This window comes from Trichoderma citrinoviride, assembly GCF_003025115.1.
Source record: "Trichoderma citrinoviride strain TUCIM 6016 unplaced genomic scaffold BBK36scaffold_2, whole genome shotgun sequence".
Taxonomy (NCBI): domain Eukaryota; kingdom Fungi; phylum Ascomycota; class Sordariomycetes; order Hypocreales; family Hypocreaceae; genus Trichoderma; species Trichoderma citrinoviride.
The window spans coordinates 2,609,338-2,630,672 of NW_020194710.1; the positions used below are offsets into that span (position 1 = coordinate 2,609,338).

General features: G+C 52.8%; 7 protein-coding genes across 7 annotated transcripts; 3 read left to right on the forward strand and 4 right to left on the reverse strand.

The window, feature by feature from the left end:
- Positions 1-1,763: 1,763 nt before the first annotated feature.
- BBK36DRAFT_1166225 (hypothetical protein) lies at positions 1,764-3,584 on the forward strand (the record flags this gene model as incomplete). The annotated part of the gene is made up of 1 exon (XM_024894879.1): positions 1,764-3,584. The coding sequence occupies one exon, from the start codon at positions 1,764-1,766 to the stop codon at positions 3,582-3,584; it is 1,821 nt and encodes a 606-aa protein (XP_024753344.1).
- A 359-nt stretch (positions 3,585-3,943) lies between these two features.
- On the reverse strand, positions 3,944-4,715 carry BBK36DRAFT_1110895 (hypothetical protein; the record flags this gene model as incomplete). The annotated part of the gene is made up of 3 exons (XM_024889641.1): positions 3,944-4,237; positions 4,310-4,378; positions 4,458-4,715. 3 exons carry the CDS (start codon positions 4,713-4,715, stop codon positions 3,944-3,946), a joined length of 621 nt encoding a protein of 206 aa, XP_024753345.1.
- Positions 4,716-9,478: 4,763 nt separating this feature from the next.
- BBK36DRAFT_1110687 (hypothetical protein) lies at positions 9,479-12,010 on the forward strand (the record flags this gene model as incomplete). Its single annotated transcript, XM_024889610.1, has 2 exons — positions 9,479-11,658; positions 11,713-12,010. The coding sequence occupies 2 exons, from the start codon at positions 9,479-9,481 to the stop codon at positions 12,008-12,010; spliced, it is 2,478 nt and encodes an 825-aa protein (XP_024753346.1).
- A 1,349-nt stretch (positions 12,011-13,359) lies between these two features.
- On the reverse strand, positions 13,360-13,917 carry BBK36DRAFT_1189311 (ribosomal protein L24; the record flags this gene model as incomplete). Its single annotated transcript, XM_024896616.1, has 3 exons — positions 13,360-13,638; positions 13,713-13,825; positions 13,899-13,917. 3 exons carry the CDS (start codon positions 13,915-13,917, stop codon positions 13,360-13,362), a joined length of 411 nt encoding a protein of 136 aa, XP_024753347.1.
- A 323-nt stretch (positions 13,918-14,240) lies between these two features.
- On the reverse strand, positions 14,241-15,754 carry BBK36DRAFT_1134418 (hypothetical protein). The gene is made up of 6 exons (XM_024892298.1): positions 15,654-15,754; positions 15,316-15,605; positions 15,181-15,250; positions 14,659-15,109; positions 14,412-14,598; positions 14,241-14,313 (listed from the first exon to the last, which is right to left on the reverse strand). The coding sequence occupies exons 2-5, from the start codon at positions 15,594-15,596 to the stop codon at positions 14,546-14,548; spliced, it is 855 nt and encodes a 284-aa protein (XP_024753348.1). The 5' UTR covers positions 15,597-15,605; positions 15,654-15,754; the 3' UTR covers positions 14,241-14,313; positions 14,412-14,545.
- A 472-nt stretch (positions 15,755-16,226) lies between these two features.
- Positions 16,227-17,931, reverse strand: BBK36DRAFT_1111189 (NAD/FAD-binding-like protein; the record flags this gene model as incomplete). The annotated part of the gene is made up of 3 exons (XM_024889679.1): positions 16,227-17,160; positions 17,226-17,646; positions 17,706-17,931. The coding sequence occupies 3 exons, from the start codon at positions 17,929-17,931 to the stop codon at positions 16,227-16,229; spliced, it is 1,581 nt and encodes a 526-aa protein (XP_024753349.1).
- Positions 17,932-20,100: 2,169 nt separating this feature from the next.
- Positions 20,101-20,757, forward strand: BBK36DRAFT_1138442 (vesicle transport v-SNARE protein; the record flags this gene model as incomplete). Its single annotated transcript, XM_024893243.1, has 2 exons — positions 20,101-20,280; positions 20,338-20,757. The coding sequence occupies 2 exons, from the start codon at positions 20,101-20,103 to the stop codon at positions 20,755-20,757; spliced, it is 600 nt and encodes a 199-aa protein (XP_024753350.1).
- Between the last annotated feature and the right edge of the window lie 578 nt (positions 20,758-21,335).

The following is a 21,335-nucleotide window of genomic DNA, read 5'->3' on the forward strand; positions in this document are numbered from 1 at the left end:
GAGCATGGCGTTTCGATGGCAGACAGGCGAAATGTGCGTATGTATCCAGTACTCGCACCGGGCTTCGAGGCAAGTGTGTCGGCAGAAAGGAGGCCACGATGGGAAAGTCGCTATAGAGCTGCACGGATAAATGCGGACATAAAGAGAATTGAAGGTGAAAATTAAAAGCGAAATGGTCTGGTGATAAGGAAGAGATGGAGGAGAGAAAGAAAGAAGAAATATATTAAGTTTGCGGGAGGTTCATCGGCTTGGCGACGTCAGGCGGTGGTTGGAATCGGCAGGCACCAGGTGAGAACTCCAGAGGCCCTTATACTCAAATTACACACTGAAAGGGAAGTGAAAGGGGGACAAAATCCAAGCGGCAGAAAAAGAGTAATGGAGACTCAATGGATTCTGTCAGTCAGTCACCGAGTGCGAGCAGCTGCATGTAGGGCCCGCCGGTCTGAGCCCAATGTGAAGGTGATCTGATACTCCAACGAGGCGAAAGGACCAGCCTGGGCTGGATCGATTACAGCAGATACGGAGCAGATAGTAACTGGTAGAAGCAGCTGAGTGCACATGCGGTCGAGCATTGGTATTGGTTAGGCAAGGTGAGCGCCTCGTGAGGTGGTAGGACGCACTTACACGTCCTGTTAACACGCACACGCGCCTATTGTTCTTCTCCTCGGGAGCATATCATTATTCTGCAGTACCTTGGCCTTGTAAGTGCTTATTGAGCAGCCTTTAGGTACACATTCGCTGGTCGACAGCATGTGGGCAAAATTCCTTGCATGAGAGCTAGCTCTTGAATCCAGCTGGCTGGTTGGGAGGAATTCAATAGATGGGCGGCGGGAGCAGTATCAATTTGGAGAAGCCGTGGACAATTCACAACGGCTGCAGGGCCAACACTCTTGTAAGGAAGTTTCCCTTCAGTCCACGAAGTAAACTCGAATCGCAAGTGTATGAAGCAGTCATCTCTGGTGAATGAGTATATGCGTACCTACATCCGCATGTCCTTCTCCAGGGAAGAAAGGACGAGCTCGCCACAACAGACACGAGACTCGGTCTGGTGGGGAATCTGGGCTGTTGCCTATTAATTACCTGCCTTAGCCGCCGTTCCTTGCGAAGGTAGGCATAGGTGATCAATTGACGTCTGGCAGCCTCTGATTTGACACCATGACTAACGACGTTACACAGCCTCGAGTCCTCTCTGTGCAATGTGCAAGCAGCCACACAGTAAGTGTTCGAGCAGCAGCGCTCGTGTTTGACAGGGGCCGGCATTAGCGCATGACTTGTCCTGGACGCAAGGAGGGTGAGGGTCGAGTTTGTATAGACGACGGCTCGGATGTTGACCATTGAGAAGAGGCAGAAGTAGTATTGGGTCCGGGAGCTGTCGAGGTTATAGGCCCGACGTGTGATGCTGCCATGAGGTTTGTTGTTTCAAAAAGCCAGACGTACTACTGTACCTAGGTACCTTAGTGCAGGGAAGAGGTGGGGGCATATAACGGCGATTAGAATCAAGATGCCATGCTGTCTCGGTACATGTAATCTCGTACCTCACCCACGCGCCATCATCTTCAACTCCCAGATTCGCGACTCCAGAGACGCATCCCCCGCATTGATGGTGATACCATGCCGTCCAGCCTCGGAGCCGTTCCAACAACATCCAATGCCTGCTAGCCAGCAGTTCTGTGCCACCACCTCTTCCGCTTTGGGTCGACTGCATGGGACTTCGTCGTAGTAGTATTACTACTCCCTCCCCACAAGCCACCACTGACTGCAACATGCTCAAGCCACCTCGAATGTGCGGCTGGCCTCTGTCGCCTCGTCGCCTTCCCGCGCTGCTAGTCCTGTTGTCTCTCCTGGCCGTCCTCCTGATTGGCAGCCTGACGTGGGCGGTTCCAGCCTCACCAGGCCTCTCTGCATATGGCCACAGCATTTCGACCAGCATTGCGCACGCTAGTGACGCGCCTCCCACGGAACTCGACAAGCCGCCTTCATCACCACAAGCATCGCCTGCGCGGCAGAAGATTGAAGAGCACGACGGCTCGTCCTGGGTAGCTGACGAGAGATGGCTCTCGACTTCCTATTCCAACTCCATCACGCTTGACAATGAGCGGGTATTGCTTCCTCCTTTAAAAGCTCGACCGCCCATCTATTGCTATCATGATTCATCCGTCAAGAAGACAAAGGATGAAAGGGACGCCGAGAACGAGCTGCTGCTTACATGGCGCCGGGCTTGGTGGGCGCAAGGGTTCCGTCCGGTTGTGCTGGGCGCTGTCGACGCCAGAAACAACCCCAGCTACGAGCGATTCCAGACAACGACGGCGTCTTCCGAGCTGAAAGTCGATCTCATGAGATGGCTCGCCTGGGACACTGTGAATGGAGGCATACTATCAGAGTACACTGTGCTGCCGGCGGTTCCCCGACGAGATCCGTTGTTACTCTTCCTACGACAAGGGGAATATGCCAACCTAACGAAGTGGGCTGACCTTGACGACGCATTCCTCGTCGGACAGCAGAATAATGTGCGTTCGGCAATTTACTCCGTTCTTCAGAAGGAAGATTTCCACGATGCGACAAGTGTCACGACGGTCCTTTCAAGCGACAGCATCACGGTGAATCACACCAGCACGCCTCTTGCCTACTACAGCCCCAAGGTTATCGAGACCAAGTACGCCAATGTCATCAGAAAAGGAAGCACTGCAGACACACTCCGCAATCTGAATAAGCTCATCAACTACCACCTGTTAGTGGCCTGGCAAAACAACTTCCTCGAAGGCATCGATGTTGTTAAACCACATCCGGAGCATGCCACGGCCATGGTGGCCGGTGCTTTGAAGCTTGCCAAATCTCTGGCAGCTTGTCCCGCGTCGCCAATGCCCTCGACGTGTCCTCCCAACTTACCCAAATGTTTTCCATGCGTAGCATCGCCCATGACTGTCTCCACGCCCTCCCGCTTTCGTAATTCACCTCAGATCTTTTCAATCGGCGTCGTCCCACATCCATGGTCTTTTGCACTGGTAGACAATCTCAGAGAGTCTATCAACGCGACCTGGATCCTGGAATCACCTCGAGATCCTTGGCTCAGTGCCGTCACCATGGCCTATCTCGGCACTGGAGTCTCGTCAAATCGCAGGGTCATGCGCTTCAAAGAGCTCGCGGCTGGCCAAGTTGCAACCAGCGATTCACTATGGCTCCCAGCAGAGAACGAAGTGCCCAGTGATCTGGACTGGTACTTTGGATTCACATTGCCCGAGAAGTCTATGAATGATGGAAAATCGCAAAGTCCGGTCCCTGCTGACCGCTTGCCTAAACCTGAGCTTGAATTGCCGGATAGGCTCAATGGACCCGTCGCCTCGGACGAAGACGTCGCTCAGGAGCGAGCTCTGCTTGACAGAGCCAAGAGCGTCGTCATGGTGAACAAGTCGTCAACGAACGGGACCAAGATGCGTACCTCTCTTGAGGCCTGGAACATGGCGGATACAGAGGCTTGGCGGTTCACACGAGCGCTCAACGCACGGCGTTTGCTGGAACGCGATGAGTGGGCAAACGAAGTACCATCAAAGTCGGGAATCCAAAACAGCCTCAGCGGCCATAGCTGACAGACAGTACGGCGGCGACGATGGCCATTGTTCCTTGTTTTGCAATCAATTTCTCTCGTACATCTTTCACTCTCCCAGGCATCTGTCTACATAGAGGCAGCTTCCGTGTACATGCTAGTCTTCTTCCATTTTTCTTTTTTCTTTTCTTCAATACTTAGCGAACGATTCAAATCCATGTCTTCTTTTCCTCTTCCTTTACTCTTGATCATCCGAATTGACGGATCGTTCCGGATGTTGAATCTTTCCTTGGCTTCTCGTCACCAATGTTGGGGGCAGGCTTGGATGTTGAATCCAAGTCAGCTACCAGACCTCCCTCGCATCGGCGCAAACAGCACCTCAAATCCAGAGGCCAGTAGCGATCAAGCCGTGGCCACAGTATCTCCGCTCATCTCTCCACTCAGTTCTCGAGACGTAATCCCGCGACGAAGCAGACCAAGTCCACCATTATCAGGCAACGAGCCCTGTTGTTGACCAGCCTTACGAAGCGACGCCTGCTCCTCCAGAAGCTCGAGTATGTGATCATTGAGCCACAGGCCCTCAAGCAGGTGAGAAGGCATATCCTTGGCGCCGGTGATGCTCTTTTTGCAAGTAGGCTTGCCGCAGAAGCAATTGAACGGCTGGGCCATGCTCCATTCCGTAGATGGATAGAAGAACTATACGTGAAATCACGGATTTGGAATCAGCCATCGCGTTATCGTCTTAGGGCTGAGGAGGGGTGAACTAACTGTGAGTTCATCTCCAGGCTGAAGACCCTTGGGCCCCGCCACAATCCTCATGTTTCCCATATCGAAATGCTAGAGAACACTTTTACTTAACGGACTATCCAAGAAATGACATTCCTTTTTCTTTCTTTTTACAAAGGGATTGACCAACAAGAGAAGGTTCACAAGAGTGATTAATGTAGAGCAAGTCGCTGTTGAGCGTCAAATGCTTGTCCTTGCCCATCTGGACGGTAGCATAAGTCGCCTCGGCGGCCACTTCGCAAGGAGGGAACTCGAGCTTGGCAAACAGGCCAAAAGGTGGCAGGGAGACTTTCGATACGCTCTTTGTCATGAAGTCGGCGTCGCTGACGATGACTTGTTGGATTTCGGGGTGGGAGGGCTGTTTCCAGGATGGCTTGAGAGGAGACATTGTAAGTGTACGTGAGTGGGTATATTGAGATGAGGGCGAGTAATTGATGATGGATTTAGTGATATGAATGTGTTGGAATGGCAATTCTGAGGATAACGAGACGTTATGTAGTTGACGTCGGATATGAGTAGATTAGTGCTGATCAAGACCATCTAGTATCTCCTTTGTTCAAAGCGATTTCCGGGCCATCCACCAGCTATTTATAAGCACCTTCTTTCACAGCGACTCCAGCCTCAATCTTCTCTAGCTCCCCAAAACGAACGCCAGTTCCCCAGCTCAGCCGCGGGCCGTAGAAGTTCGCCCTGTCTCCCTCTCCCGGCTTGCCGAGGAACCTCTGGAAGTCGGCGGCTCCACGCGGAAACAAGGGCATACGTAGCTTCACCCTTTTCTACAAGTTGTGATTGGACATTGCACTATAATAGCTCGTGACAGGCAGCGGGGTAAGATTTGGGGCACCTCCTTGTCGTCAGTTTTGCGATCCATCTGTCCTTTTGAGTGGAGAGGTTGCGTTACTGTAATGGCTGGGACTGGGGGCCTATCATATGCTAGTTCGTCACCTAAACTGGAAAAGCAAAGGGTGTCGTGACAGTGGCTCGCTGCAGGTGAAGATTGCTTCTGGACCAAGAAGCAGCAGGGAGAGTTCTGATGACGCATGTCATGCACATTGGAAACAGAGCGTAGTTTGGAGTCGAAGGTATGAATACTTCCGCACCTTACCGATATCCCAGTGCGCCTGCAACTAGAGTTACACCTAGTACTTGTACGGTTCCTTTACGGAGTTGAATCCACAACTGCATGAGGTGAGGTACCTTACGTGTCTAGTAATACCCCGTGATGAAACGCATTAGCGCACGCTGCACTGCCATTGACATGTGATTCTCATTGAGTATCTCTCAGAATGATGATGGCTGAGCTGTCTTGGGCTTTTTCAACACCTGTTGCATACACGTGCTGAGTCTAGGGTATGTGGTGCGGGTTTGAGACGCCACAGTCGAGATGCGATCTCCACCCATCGATCTGGTGTTTCCCCCTCAAATATCAGCTACGGAATCGGTATCCACGATTCCTTAACAGTCATGATAAAGTCCTTTCAAGCGGAACTGTGTGAGCGAGGCAATACGCTTGACCTTTCTTGAGTCTTTGATGACTGAGCTAGACTCGCCTCGTTGGAGCCATTGTTCTCCTCTTTCCCCAGGACTCTAATACTACCATGAACCGTGTAGCTCCTAGTTGAAGCTCGAAACGAGGATTGCTTCGCCTGGGGGGCCAACTCTCGCGGTTCACCTAAACCAAGGTGCCAAGCGCCTCGCTAAACAACCCAATTGTCGCACCGTATTTGTCTGCATTGACGAGGCGGGAGCCGCCTAAACACCAAAAACCACGAGGACTGTGGACCGAGATACCTACGTGATATCCACTTTTTTGAGTCTGGCCGTTTGCACGAAGTTGAAAAAATTAAGCCCCCGTCTGCTTCTGAGATTCTGTATCTTCTTTTTACATGCCTGATCACAGACCTCACTGCCTGTCTAGTCTTTCCTTTCATTCAGCAGTACCGTGGTGCTGCTGCTATCCAAAGAAGACGCTGCAGCAGTTGATGGGGAGCGCATCCTTCAAGAGGTAGTAAGTATCATGTCTTTGTCCAAGTACTAACGAACGGGTTGCCCTTGACGGCGGCTTGGATGCAAGCCAGGTCCAGACTCGAAAACTCTTTTACGCTGGGCTTGATAGAGATGAGGAGTACTTTGGGTTCCTGAAATTAATGACTCGTATCAGATACTTATACTAGATGCGATGTTCGTCGTACATTGTATAGCACGGCTTACATCGCTGGCTGAATGGGAAAGTTTCGATCCAAAATGGACCAAGGAGTCGGAGAAAGATGGGATACCATACCGATTATCACTCCAAGCATACGGGACCAGAAGCCACCGGATTTTGTAGTCTTCCGCCCTGCTCCAGGTTTGCCATCTACGCCGGTTCCCATCGTGTCTCCCAGACGACATATCACCTACCTATCCAATTTATCTTTCCTCTGGCCAGTTCTTTGCTAACTTGCACGAAGAACCATAAACTTCTCTTGAAGAGATTGCACTCCCGCGGTGAGCCATAGCCAGACATGTCCAAATGTAATGGCTCGTGTATAACCATGCGTTGAGAGCTGTGATGGCGCCTTACGTGGGAGTCATCCGAGTGACTGTGCGAGTCCAAGCCATGCCAGTGCCATTTCTACAGTCACAAGTACCAAAATTTACTAAGGTACGAATGCATGGCAGATTGGGTTTCAGGCGTTGCTAAGCGTTATCGTGTCCCTCTATTGTGTGTCGTCAGGCTGCCTATTGTCGCGGCTGTGAGGATTGGCGAGCCTGGAGACTTCAATCCCAGCACATACTGCCAAAGAAGAGAACAGATGGGTAAAGACATGTCATGTTTAAAAAGTTCATCTGCTAGAATGCCTCCTACTGAACGTTCAGTCGCTAATGTCTTTAAACAGATACACCTTCTAATACAGGAGCGTGGGAATATATCTCACTCTGTGAGGCTGCAAAACTTGCTCACTCAGAGCCACCCAAAGACAATAGAGTCATGGTACCTATTGCCACTGTCTTATTGGAGGGCCATCGCAAACTTGTTCAGCTCTCACTCATATGCTTTCGACATTGCAGTCAGTTATGCCTCAGTGTTCATGCCAGCAGTACATGGAAGCACTGCTCTCTAACATGTGCCGAGTTGGTACATCAAGGAGATGCACACGACTTATCAGGAGGCATTGAGCTCAGCTGGCATGCTTGAACTGGTCCCTACAGGCTCAGATGCCTCGCTCCCCAGTCATATCATGCCATGCATCCCTCTAGGGCTCTCGTCAAGCACTGAGCTCACTAGCCATCATGTGGTTAGGGGTTACAGGTCTGCCCAGCCGACACGCGTCTGGCAGCCTCCTGGCACTCCTCCTCAGACGGTAGACGGGCTTTGCTTATCAAAATGGCCAGCAAGGTGTCACGTCTATGAGCCTCCTAGCGCGCGGTGCCATAGCAACCAGGGCCTTTTCCCTTCCAGCTTTCTTCTACGGCGAGCTCGTTGGCCCACAGAAGGCAGAGTTCCCCCCCAGCTGCAGCACCTTGAAGGTCTTCTGTTCACCCAACCGTCAACTCTTCTTCACTGCCGCAACCGCAACCCAAATCACTTCCCCAAACTCTGCCAAACACACCCACCTCTCGCAACCGTCAGCCTCCAGCCAACGTTGATCTACAATCCCTGATACAGTGCATCCTCAGAGCATCCAGTCGAGGCATCACGCCTAACTAGATATCCCATCCCCCTTGGTTTGCAGACACTCGCCGTTGGTGCCTCGCCGTCACCCTCTTGCCCCTCGCTGGCTCCTGCCTGCAGCTGCACATCCTCCATCTCGAGGAGCTGTGACTGCAGCAGCTCAGCATCGCTGAGGGTTACCTGGGCAAGGACCTCGCGTCGTGGTTCTGACTGAAAAAGGGCTCTTCAACAAGGCTCGCCTCCCTAGAGAAGCTGGTCTCTGCAGCTTCATGCGCACGACGTCACCTGCATTTTGGTCCTACATTTTGGCCCTGATTTGGACAACTGGTTTTGGTTCGCACCTGCCCTACCTCCTCCCGAGCCTCTGTTCGCGGCTTCCAAGTTTTGGCCCTCGAAGCTTCTCCATTGCGAAGCTCGCTGGTAAGTACGAGGTACTAGGTAGTACCTGCCTACCTCTTGCCCTTGTACCTCATCAATGGCCTCTTTCGCTCTGCACCTCCTCGCCCTCGCTAACCTTGTCGACTCCCACAGAAGGTACGGTGCTACCTGCCTACCAAGGTCAGCAGCTCATCGGTGCTCTTTGCGTGCTCGATCTGCTTCCTCGCAGCTCTTCACTTTTTGTCCACCTCAGTCTCCAAACTGCTCTTCTCTCGATCGTCAGCCTACCTCAACGCCCGCCCTATCTGTTGCCCTCTCGAGTCTGCTGTCCTCGATAGTCCCCTGTTGGAAGCCTGACCAAAGGCTTTGTATGCATACAGACCTCTTGTTGCTCGCTTGGTAGCTGTCTGGTAAGTCCACTCCAAGATCTTCTGGCGCCGCGCTGGAACATCCCCTTTCCTCTGTCCTCACATGCTTCCCACGCAACACCTTCATGTCGACTGTGGCCGTGTCTCCCAGAGCTTCCTTTATCTGCTCCGCAAGTCCCTTCAGCGTATTTGCAGTGCCTCATTCCTGCTGAGCTCGTTGCTGTGTTGCTCGGTAGCAAATATTGGGGCAACATCACACTCTGCCATCCCATATCCAAGCCTTGCTGCCAAAGTGAAGATATCTCTCGCAGTTAAAGTCTCACAGGCATTCGACTGGTTTCATCCCTCTTTTTTTTTTTTTTTTATCTCGCAGAATTCTGACAAAAACAGATTCCAGTTGCAATCACGCTTGCGTCGCGTTCACACACACACAACTGCTTTTGTTCAGTGTTTTACACTGTTCTTTGGCTCTGTTCCTTCTCTTCTTGCAAGGAGAAACAGCCGCTTCAACCATCGCTGCCGTCTGCGAGTTCGAGATGGCACAGAGAACATACACGCCCCACGAACTCCTCCGGCTCAAGAACACTTCCGTGAAGAAAGAGCTGTACAATCAGCTTCAAGAAAAGCTTTGCCAAGATCAAGACCTCGGTAAGTTTCTCAAACTTCACGGAATCTGCAATTTGTATTTGCTAACCGGCTGCTCTAGGTGAAGTTGTACGAATGCCCCTCGAAAGCTCGCTCGCTCGCATCATGGAGGAGCCTGCCGACATGCCTACAGGCTCGGACAATGCCTCTCCACGCCGTGGTGAAGCAGCTAGGCAGCTGGACGGTACCGAGGCCGAGTGGAGATATCGTGGCCGCAACGACCCGGAACCTGTTGGCGCCCAGCCCATGTCTGCTCCAACTGGCCTTGCCGCCCAGAAGGACGAAGGCTTCCAGCGGTTCTACCGTGCAGTCGTGTCGCCTACTCATGTCCGAGTGACCGCTGGTGGCCGCATCGTGCCCAATACGCGCGGCTCCCCGTCGCCCACCACCAGGTGGCCAAAGGACAAACCCGCAGGCGAGGCAGCCGAGAACAACACCAACCGCCAACCGAACCGGGAGGTTCTCCAGCAAGGCCAATTTGCTCTACCGCAACCCGTTGGCTTTTTCCCGCATCACGCCATGATTCCAGGCTTTGCACCGGGAATGGTTCCTGCCATGCATGGGATGCCAGGAATGCCTGCCATGCCCCCGATGCCTGCTATGGCGGGCATGCCAGCAGGAGCTGGACCATATCCATTCATGTGGCCGATGGGTTTCAACATGGGAACACCCATGGGAATGGCTCCTTCTCCTCATATGATGGGTCATGTCCCGGGTCTGGTGGCAATGCCGCCTCCAAACCCAAACTCAGCGACAAATGACAAGCAGAGTGAGGCAGCTGCGTCAGAGAATGCCACCCCGACTCGGGCTCCCGCTGCTGAGAATGGTGATGCTGCTCGGCCTGTCGTCCACAATGGACAGTGGATGGTTCCGCCTGGTGCCGTGCCTCATTTTGCCATGGGACCCCATCCTGGATTCTTAGGTCCGCCAATGATGTCTCCTATGGGCGCTGGCCACAGATTCGTTCCCAATCATGTCATGGCTCCTGTGGCCCAGAGCAACGGACAGACGTCGCAGATGCCACAGCATCAGGCAATGGCCATGCCACCTCCTATGGCATTCCCCATGGTTCAAGGACTTGCGCCCGCCCCTGGACAGCACCACTCCTCTATTCGAGCCAGCCAGATTACCAAGAAACAGCTCTCGGTTCTTCGCGCTTCTCTCAGATGGGCTGAAGATCAGCTTCAGTACAACAAGCATCAGATTGATGAACGAACTATGGAGCTGCATGCACAGTCGTTGCGCAATTCTATTGAGCACTTTGAGAAGATTCGGGACGAGCAAGTGGCCAATGAGCAAAGAAACCTGCCGAAAGATCAAGCCAAGGAAAACACAAGCAAATCTGTGTCTGCAGATGAAGAACGATCAAAGTCTCCGCCACCCAGCAGCGCAAAGCCAGAGAACAGCGTCGAGAGTGCCTCAAGCCTGCCCGAAGAGTCCTTCAATGTGCGAGTTGAGAAGCAGAAATCGATGCCTCAGCATAGCACTTTGATCTCCAGTCAAGAGAACAATGCAGTTCAGCTTACCTCAACCGTCCAGACGCTGAGCATCTCTGAGACCATTGGTGCCAACAAGAAATCATCCACCTTGCCTATCAACGCAGCACTTGCACCCCCATTCCAACCTCGTGCTGTGGGCGGTCAGGCTACCTGCGACGGCTTGGCTTATTCTGTAGCGTCTCTTCGCGAACAAAACGCTACTACCAAGCCTTATCTTGTTGGTCTACTTCCCGCCGGGGTGAGCGCTGAGAAGGCCGTGAGCACTGATTACGTCTATCCACGAACACTGACCGAAGAGGAGCGCCGAGCTCGACACATGTACTGGGGTAACACTCCTCACGACCTCCAAAGGGGACTACCCAAGTTTGATGGCAAGGACTTTTATCCACCTTCTCCGGCCACCAGTCCCAAGAATGAGTCGAGACACGATCATGAGCACGATTTCTTGGCTGTCAAGGCCCCCGGAATTGAGAATGGTGGCAAGAATGCCAGCACGGACGCTGACCCATTTCAATCTTCTCGACGGGAGCATCAACATAGGCGAGGCGCCGTGGGGATCTCTGTCGAGTCGGATCCATCTCAGCTCTCTGCCGTGTCCAACAAGGAAGTTGATTCTTTGCCCGTTCACGTTCCCTCTCAAGATTCTGGCAAGAATGGCATCAGCAAAAGCCGTTACGAAATCACTACAGCTTCCAGCCCCAATGCTCCATCTGAGAGTGATAGCCCAGACGAGAATGACGACAAAAGCATTGTGTTCAAAGGTCGCAACTCTTTGCGCCAGACTCGGTAGGTTAATCCCGTCTGCCGCAACTTGGCTCGCACTAACATTGATCTTAATAGACAGCGACCTCGCAGCGGAATTTGGCACGACATGATGAAGCGCGGTACATCGAGCAGCAACGCCGTTCCTGGAACGATCTCGTCTACAACAGCTCAGGGGGTTCTGCCTCACTACGGCGGCCACGCGACTGCGTCTCTCGCACCCACTGCAACCAATATCAGCTCCTCTCCTCGAGAGCACGCAACCAAGTCAGGCAACCCCAATGATGGTAGCCCGGTCGGCCCAGTGACGGAGAGACAGATCGAAAACCGACCTCCAGGTGTTCAAGGTTCGAAGAGGCGGCACCAGGTCCTCTAGCTCAGGGGCATCACAGGCTGTATTTCTGCAAAAAGAGCAGCCCCATGAAAGGTTCAATCGAATCATCTCTTATTGCAGGCACACTTATGAATTGTATGAATAGCTATCACGGCCGGTTACTTGACTCCGGCTTCATTTTCCTTTCAGCTCTGTCTCTACTTCGTTCGTTTGACGAATTATCTGAGAATAGCATCATGTCAACCTGACCATTTGACTGGTGTCGAAGGGCGGCCAATCATTGCTTTCTAACAGACTCAAGGCGCGTCACTTATTGTTAGAGTTCGATTGTATTATAGATGTACGTTGAGATTTGTTAGATTAATGAAAAGACATCATCCAAAACGTGAAAGTATGTTGGGGAAGTGATCGTTTATTTTGAGAATGCTTTATGAGGCACGCGACGAGATGATATATTTCGGCCAGAAAGGGCGCCCGCGTGATGCCAGATAAGGTATATAGAGCCTAGCAGAGAGCTCTGTGCTTACAGATATCTACAAAACCTTGCTGTCGACGATGTCTGCTTTACAATCATGGAGGAAATTGGATCGTCAAGGTAGACAAGGAAGTACTGGGAAACTCCCTTGGGTCAGGTAGACACTGATGCTGCCCCTACGTTCTTACAGGCCCAAGGGCAATGCGCAAAAAGGCCAGGTATTGGTGGATAAAATCATGTTCCTCACCATCAAATTTCCAGCTTCGTTACAGAAAAGGCAAGATGAAAATCTTCGGGCGAGCGGCAGAGCTTCGTGGTATGAAGCTCAGTCGGGTTTGCTCTTCGCCAGTCGTATACCTCGAAAACCATGAGTATTGTTGGTTGACGCGGAGATTATCTAGCGGTCGAATTCACGCAACTACGAAGATCAGCGAAAAGACCTACCTGGCTGTGGCCTCCCTCTGCTTCAAAACAGAGACGAGGCCCGTTTACAAAGGCTGAGTTGAAACAGCTCCTCGACGAGATAAATCGAGTATGACATGGTCTCACTGAGACAGCAAAGTTTGTGGGACAAGAGCCAAGGGTCTTCGGGAAACACCTCCCATGGAGCATTTCACACAACGACAAAGTTGGTGAAACGGCCATTGAGAATTGTAAAATTCTCGATTTGGTTCGATCTACCCTGCTTGAGAAGAAATGCCGCGCGACCTTGCAGGAAAAGAAGGGTGGCCTCGGGGTATCGCTAAAAAAACGCCGGAGTATACTATGCCCATTTCCTTGCCCCGTATCATTGTGCCGTGGAATGCATCACATGGAGTAAAACCCTGTGTGTTGAGTGTGTTTCGTGTGAAGAAAAAAAAATTCATCTCCTCGTCTCATCCAAATTTTGGTTGTTTTGGCTCAAAGATTACCCCGCTTAAGCAGAGATCTTGTTGGGAGCGCGGAGCTCACGGCCGACCTTGGAGCGGGCCAGGATGCTCTCGCGGTCCTTGTCGAGCTTGAGCTTGGTGATGACGACGTTGGAGGGGTGGATGCCCAGGGGGACGCTCTGGCCGCTGGCCTTGTCGCGGGTGACGCGCTCGACGTGGATCACGTACTTGAGGCGGTAGACGGAGGTGACCTTGCCCTCGCGGCCCTTGTTGGAGCCGCGGACGATGGTGACCTCGTCGTCCTTGCGGATGGGGATGCTGCGGACCTGTTTGGCGGGAGATTGTCAGTTTTTGCGGCCGGGAAGGGTTTGGAAGTCTGGTGGGACGAGGGAAGACGAACGTTGTACTTCTCGCGCAGCTCCTTGCTAAGGGGAGCGCTCATGATGACACGGCGCAGACCGGAGCCGGCCTTGAAGTGAGCGGCACGGCTCTTGCCCCGGGAGGAGTGGACGTCTGTAATCATCAGGATGGTTAGGACATGATGCTCAATTGAGACTCACAGAGTGAGAAGACGTGATGAACTCACTCTTGTTCAGCTTGACCATCTTGACGGTTTGGAAGGGCGACGAGGTATTCCTGGTGTCGTGTCGGGCGTTGGGTGATGAGAGGAAAGAAGGGGGAAAAAAAGAAGAGATCCAAAAGCCGACCAGATTGTCGTTGAAACTTTTGGTTGTGTGGGCGCAATTTTTGGTGAGTGGAGTGGAGCCACGTGATTTTTCCTGCCCTATTTTTTTGTGCTTCCCGCTTTTGGCAAGTTGGAGCTGCAGCGCTTACATAAGTCGTCTGAGGAGACAAATCCTTGCTTAAGTAATCACAGCTGCTTTTCCGTGGATGTGGATCAACTTGAAGATGGGTCATGGAGACAAGCAGAGGCGGAGGAACGCTCAGGAGATGCAGGGGAAAATGTGGACGGTGTGAATGAAGAGGTGAATTTCATTTTGCACCCCTACGCTCGGCTGAGCAATTGGGATAGTTTATCCTTTAGAGCGTAACTCTGCCTATGTATCCGGGTCCCCCTTTCTAATACCTCGAGAGACCTCCATTGGTTATGCTGTACAAAAGATCATCCGAGATCCTGGTCGTTCATCTATGATATATCGTACACAGACCGCAACATCCACGCTCGGCTGCATCGTGCAAGCTCAGCCGCCCCGTAGGCGACTCCTGAAATGCTCATGACTGAGTAGCAGGAGGCATGAATCTGCCATTGTTGTCGTATCTCGCTTCTACTTTCAATTAGCCATTGATGAACCAACGCAAACGATGGACAGGGCAGAGAATCTTACTGAAAAACGTGTAGTTGAGCGTCACAGTCTCAATGCCCTTCATGTTGATGTCGTTGAGCAAGTCAGGGTCCAGGTAGAAGAACACCGGCATGTCCACCGTCTCGCCGGCATTCAACCTCTGCTCCTCGAAGCAGAAGCACTGGATCTTGCTGAAATAGGGGGCGCACTGGGCGGGCGTCACGCTGTACGTTGCCACGCCAATGATGTCCTGGTCGCCCAGATTGGTCGCCTTGTAGAAGGCCAGGGCGGTCTCGCCGGGGAGCACCCGGACCTCGCGCTGCTGGGGGACGAACTTCCAGGGGAGGATGTCGGACACGGCGGCGTTGAAGGTGACCTTGATTCGGTTCGCGGATGTCACGGGGACGAGGCGGCTCGCGAGCTCTTTGCCCTCGCCGCCGGACTGGTCGTGGGCTCGGATGGGCTGGCCACCCCAGCCGGTGGTTGCGCAGATCTAGTAGACCATGGGTTAGTTCCCTGGACGAGAAGGGTTTTTCCCCTGGAAATTGTGGGATTTGCGCGGACCATCTTGTACATGGGCACTGAGCCGTACGACAGAGCGAGCGTGCCCATGATGATGCTGAGGGTGTAGTAGCTGCACAAAGAAAAATCCATGAGCCTCAACGTCCACGAATTGCCGCCCGAAAGAAGCTCCCATACGCTATCGTCTTATTCCTCCGACTGTACTGCTCGCGCACCCTGTCCATGGACGGCGCATAGGTCGCATTCCGTTGTGCTTGCTGCTGCGTCTGCGTCTGCGTCTGGTGCTGCTCTCGCCGAGGCCGCGAGCTCGAGAATTTGCGCCGCAACTCGGCCAAGTTGGGCCGGCTGCTGCCCGTCCGCGGGCGCGCATTCTGGCAGAAGAAACAGGCCCATTGCGAGGAGGAAGCGGCCGCCGTCCGTGGAGGACCGTTGCGCACGAGGCGCAGTGCGTTGTTCATGTTTGCTGTTTGTCGCGATATGAAGGGGGAAAGCCGTTGGGTGTTAAGGTAGGTAACTAGAGCTTGAAGATGTTTTGCCTCGATTTGGAGCTAGCGCCAGCATCTTGTAATCCAGCCGATCCTCAGTGGCATGACATCGCGAATGGTGGGGCAGCGGTTCGGCGCGGAAGTCAAAACTCGGGGCTGGCGAAACATTGACGGTACTTTCACCCATTGCCTTGATCTTCTACTTATATGATGTAAATTGAACGATGATACAAGATGAGATATATTGCATCAGAAAATATGAAGCAATATGATTTACTGTTGCAGATTGGCGTTAAGAGGGATCAGTTGAGTTCAGATGCCCAGCCATCTACCAATACAGGACTCATTGTCACTCGAGGTTCGACCAAATCAAATAATCCTTGTTTTCTCTATATGCCCTGTATTCTGGCCTCGGCCTTGAAACTTTTTATAATGCTGTTTTTCTTAAAAAAAAGTGCCATCAACAAACTCGCATTCGCAGCATCTCTTGCATCATGTCGTCGTGCAAAGTCGGGTTGCTCCATGCGCTATGGTAGTACTCCCAAACGATAATAAAAAGAATAACAAAAATCAAAACAGACAAAAGCAAGCATTAGGAAAGGCTTAGGCCACCTTCTTGCGTGCTTGCTTCTTCTTGAAGCCATTCCGAAACGGCGCCATCGCTCTCTGCCTCCCAGACTGCGCCAGCTGCACCAGTCTCTCCAGCATCTGGATGACAAACACCTGGAATGCCAGGATAAAGAGTCGCAGCAGGTGATCCAACAGACCCAGCCTCGGCACCCTGCCTCTGCTATAGGTCGAGTCTCGGAACTCAAAGGGGAGCTTAGCACCCAGGTGATCCTGAGCCACTTGCAGTCCGCTGGTGAATCCATCTTCGTGGTATCCATATCCCGTCCACGCGCCGACATAGCTGATTCCTCTCCGGTTTTGTATATAGCGCAACATTCTCTGAGCGCGCACAGAGGATGGAGTATGAAGAGGGTGAGTGTAGAAATACCTCCCCTGGATCTTGGATGGGGTAGGGCGGTGGATTGGATTCAGGGTGACGAGAACATCGCCGAATGGATTCCGTGGAATGCGTTGCAGAATGTTCATGTTGTAAGTGAGACAGACTTTATCCATGTTGGCCTTTTGCGTTGAAGGAGAAGACATTGTGAGGAAGTTCCAGCTTGACCATGCCTTCTGTTTCCTCGGCATCAGCGACAGATCCGAGTGCAGCACGGCTTCGTTCTGGGACGACTGGAAGCAGGAAAGTATCGAACGCTCCTGTTCTGTGGCAGAGGCGCCGAGGATGGACAGCGCCTGGTCGCCGTGGGTTGCAAGAATGACGTGGTCGTAAGCTTCCGTCTTGCCGTTTTCAAGATGCAGCATGACTCTGCCGATGTTATCGTTCGAGACGTTTCTGACTGGAGTCTTAAGAAACAGGTGATTGGGAGGAAATCCCTTGATGACGGCGTCGACATACGAGCGAGCACCATTCTTGAGCGTCAACCACTGTGGCCGTGGGGCGGCAGCCGACAGAAGATGGTGATTCCATCTAACGCAATGGTCAGTCAGTCACGAATGCCCTGAAAGATGGATGTGAACGGAGATATGACTTACAGGAACCGGACCAGCGTTGTAGCGGGAAACTCCAAGGCGCACTTGTCGGGGCTGGTGCTCCAGATCGCAGCCGCCAGCGGCATCAGATAGTCGTCTCGAAAGCCGTCCGAGTACCCCTCGCGCTCCAAGTATTGTCCAATGGTCAGAGTCTTGCTGGTGTGGTTCATCATGTGCTCCCCGCCATATCGAGGCTCATAATCCTCATCATCTATGAGCAGATCCAGCGCGAACTGGCTGAAGCGAATAATGTCGAACAGCGTCCTCCACATCCTCGGGGAAAATATGTTTCTCTTCTGGCTGAATATCGTGCTCATGCTTGTGCTGGCCCATTCGAACAGTCCCTGGTCTCGTGATACGCTCAACGTCAACTCAGTAGGCTCAGTCGGCACCCCGATTCTGCTGAGGAAATTCAAGAAGTTCGCTGGATGTCGATGTGAGTCACTCGTAAACATTCACAAGCCATCTCTCAGGTCAACTTACGATAGGTTGCCGAGTTCAGCACAACGAAGCCGGCGTCCACGGCCGTCGTATATTTGCCAGCCTTCCACTGCACCGTGTTGGTGTGGCCACCCAGGCGGTCTGCAGCCTCGTAAAGGTAGACATCGTGATACGTCCTGTTCAAGGCCCAGAGCGCGGCAATGCCCGAGCAGCCACTGCCGACAATGGCCACCTTCTTCCTGGAATATCTGTCAACAGAGAAGCTCATGGCAGCGATGGGTGCTTTCGTCGGGCCAGGAGATGGTGAGGGACACGAGACGGGATTTGGGAGTTGGGGAAGGCCTCAGCGGCCCCGAGAAAAGGCAACGAGAAAACGGAGAGCACAGAGAAGCGACTTGCACATGTCAAAAAGGCCGACATCGAGCAACGGGCTGGGACAAGGGGGGGCGAAGCTGCCGGCGCCACCCTTGGAAGTTGTGCATAAGTGTCGCCGCCCTGATTCGACGGCTTCGCAAGAGATAAGGTACTATTGACAGACGCAGGAGAATCGAAACAACTCACACATGCGGCGGTTCTGCTCGCAGGGGCATCGTAGGAGGCAGGCAGGGTTCCTCAGGGTACTCAGGGTAGTTGTACGCAGGGTATTACAACTGTACGATACAGGCAAACCGAAGGCAGTGCAGCTCGTGCCAGTCGTCACCTCAAGCGCATGCAGCGATCGCGACCAGTGCATGCAGTACATGTACATCAGACGCACGTATGGAGTACCGCACATGTACGCGTTATGTACGAAGACGGAGTCGGCCAAGGCAGGGCAAGGCCAGGTATAGGCCAGGTCCGGAGCACGGAATAGGGTGTGCGTCTTCGGTGATGTGCGCCGACGGCAAGGGATCGGATCACCACAGGAACAGCTCGGGGATTTTCCCAGCCAGGAGAGGCCTGCCTTATGTACTCCTTTTGCTGGCTGCCAGGGGCCGCTGCCTGTCTCGGCCATGGTTAAGACACGATTGAGCGCTTTTGAGGTCTGCAAGCGGCTGAGCTAGCGCCACAGTGGCTGGAGGACGGACGCTTTCATCAGTGCAGTGCGTGTTGTTGGTGTGTTGAGCTTAATTTGATATCGTAGGTTCCCTTTGACGGTGAAGCTTCGATTCTTGTCTCCCGACAGAGTTCATGCATTATCATGTATGTAGGTACACCGACCCGAGGGAGCACTGCGTATCTACGAGTATATCGTCCGGCCAGGATTGGATGCCCGCGGATGCAGCACATACTCACCTGCCGAGAGAGATCATTGGCAGACAGCCGGCAGCTGAAATGAACACCATGACGGAGTGGTCCTAGCAGGTCGAGTGGTTGGCCTCGACAGCAAACCGATGCTGCATGAAAGGCATGTATTCCATGTAAGTGCTGGCCAGGGTGCGATAACGCACGCATTCGCCCAGCACCAACTCGGCTTAGAACCGTGCTCTGATGCAGTCGCACGCCTCGACGTGGAGATATCTCAGTGGAGCATGAATATTTTTCTGCCTATGGCCTCCATTATCACATGCTTTGAGATCGATCAGAAGCATGAGCGGATGCCCGGCGGTTTCATCGTCGCCTTCATGCATCGGTCACCGCCTCTCAGGGCTCGGTAAACATGTGCTCTTCTAGAAGCACCTGCTGCCAAGAGTAATACGTAGCACCCTGGAGGGTAAGGTATCTCGTAATACAAAGGTACTGCTGACAGGAACTTCAAGAGACCACACACAATCAGGCCTTGGTGGCATGGCATGTCGAGCACTCAACGGGATCGGCAAACGTGGAAAACGAGTCACCAATTCTTAGAAGCGCCGTGTAGGAAAACCTGCATCAATCTGCCCAGCATCTCAACCGTGCGCCATGGACCGAAGTCTGGACGCGTAGCCTGTATATTTCTTCGAAGCTGGGGTGAATCAACTTTATGGAAGAAGAAAAGAAGAAAACTCAGATTTCTGCCCGCTTCTCTGAGATAATATCGGCCGAAAAGCACGGACCACTTTCCGCTTACCTAACGGAGAGCTGGTCACTTGCCAGACTTTAGCCGCTCTCTTTATCCTCTGCACGTGTTGCACCGAGGCGCATCAAGTTCAGATACTTGTAGATGCTCAATGACAAGGTACCATTTCGCGAGTTTTTATGCGGATCCGGTACCTACGTGGCCGCAGTAAGAGAGTACTCCCCTCTCTTATTGCCCAACCACCCTGTCCAGCGTCGTCGTCGTATACCTTACGTACGATGACGGCGCTCCTACTGCGACCATTTTCACCATCGCCAGAGAAACACAGTTGAGCCCATCGCAAGCATCGAAACCATCGCCGATTTTTTCTTCCGAGCATCTACAGCGACACCATATTTGACAACCGAGTCTTGCCGCGCTCGTCATTTCCGCCGCTCACTCCTGAATCCGACAAGCAAGATGGCGAACCCTCTCGATACGGACGCTGGCTCCGAGCTTTTCAGCTCGTATGAAGCGGAGCTCAAGCTCGTGCAGGCCGACCTGGCGCAAAAGTTGGACCAGATTCCCGAGCTGACTGGCGAGCCACGCAAGGCAGCCGTCAGCCAGGCTGAGCGCGCCTTGGAGGAGGCAGATGAACTGGTACTGCTGCCCTTGCATACCTGCAGAGCTAAGGCTAACGTTTGATCGAAAACACAGCTTGGCCAAATGCGCCTCGAAAAGCAGAATATCCCGACATCTGCGCGAGCCAAAGTCAACCAGCGCTTCCGCAACTACGAGTCCGACATCGATACCAGCCGCCGGAAGCTGACGAGCCTCTCCTCCAACCGAGCTGCCCTATTTGGCTCGCGCTACACTGACGAGCCATCCGGATCGACGGACATCAACCTGGAACAACGACAGCAGCTGCTTTCAGGAACTGAAAGGCTCGATCGAAGCACACAGAGGCTGCTCTCCAGCCAGAGGCTTGCCCACGAGACCGAGGCTATCGGAGCGGAGACGTTGGCCGATCTGCATAGGCAGGGCGAGGTTATTCGCCATACGCACGATACTCTTTTGGACAGCGAGGGCTACGTCGACCGTAGTGTCAAGACATTGAGAGGGATGGCTCGGAGGTAATGTAATCTATGACCGGCAATCTCAAGGCACAGGATATTGATGGTGAACAGCATGGCTACGAACCGAGTGATTACGATATCCATCATCACCATCTTGGTGCTTTTGATTATTGCTGTGATTTTCAGCAAGTTTCGATGAACGTTGGGATTTTGTTTGGAGTTTTGTCGGCGACTCGGAGTTTGAACACTTGACTTATCGCGTGCTTGATTCTTCTTCTTCTTCTTCTTTCTGCACCATACAGACGCACATATATCACACTAGCACAGACAACAGGGTCATAATGCTGGCCTTCCAGCTAGAGGAAGGCAATCGTGTTTGTTGAGGCCCCTATTGAAGCACGCTCTGTCGAGATACACTTGTTTATCTATCTAGTGTTTTTCTTTCCGTTATCCTATACAGGTCCAATAGAAGCGTTCTGAGCATCTTCAGTGATTCCCCACGAGCAGCCGTCAGTTGTCGTACTGCTGTAAGACCTTAGCTGGTCGGCCTCCCGGCCTTGGACTGGAGCAACATCAGCAGATCAGGTACGAACCTGACCAGAATGTGGGGTAACCAGCCGCTTTTCCATTCCCGATCTT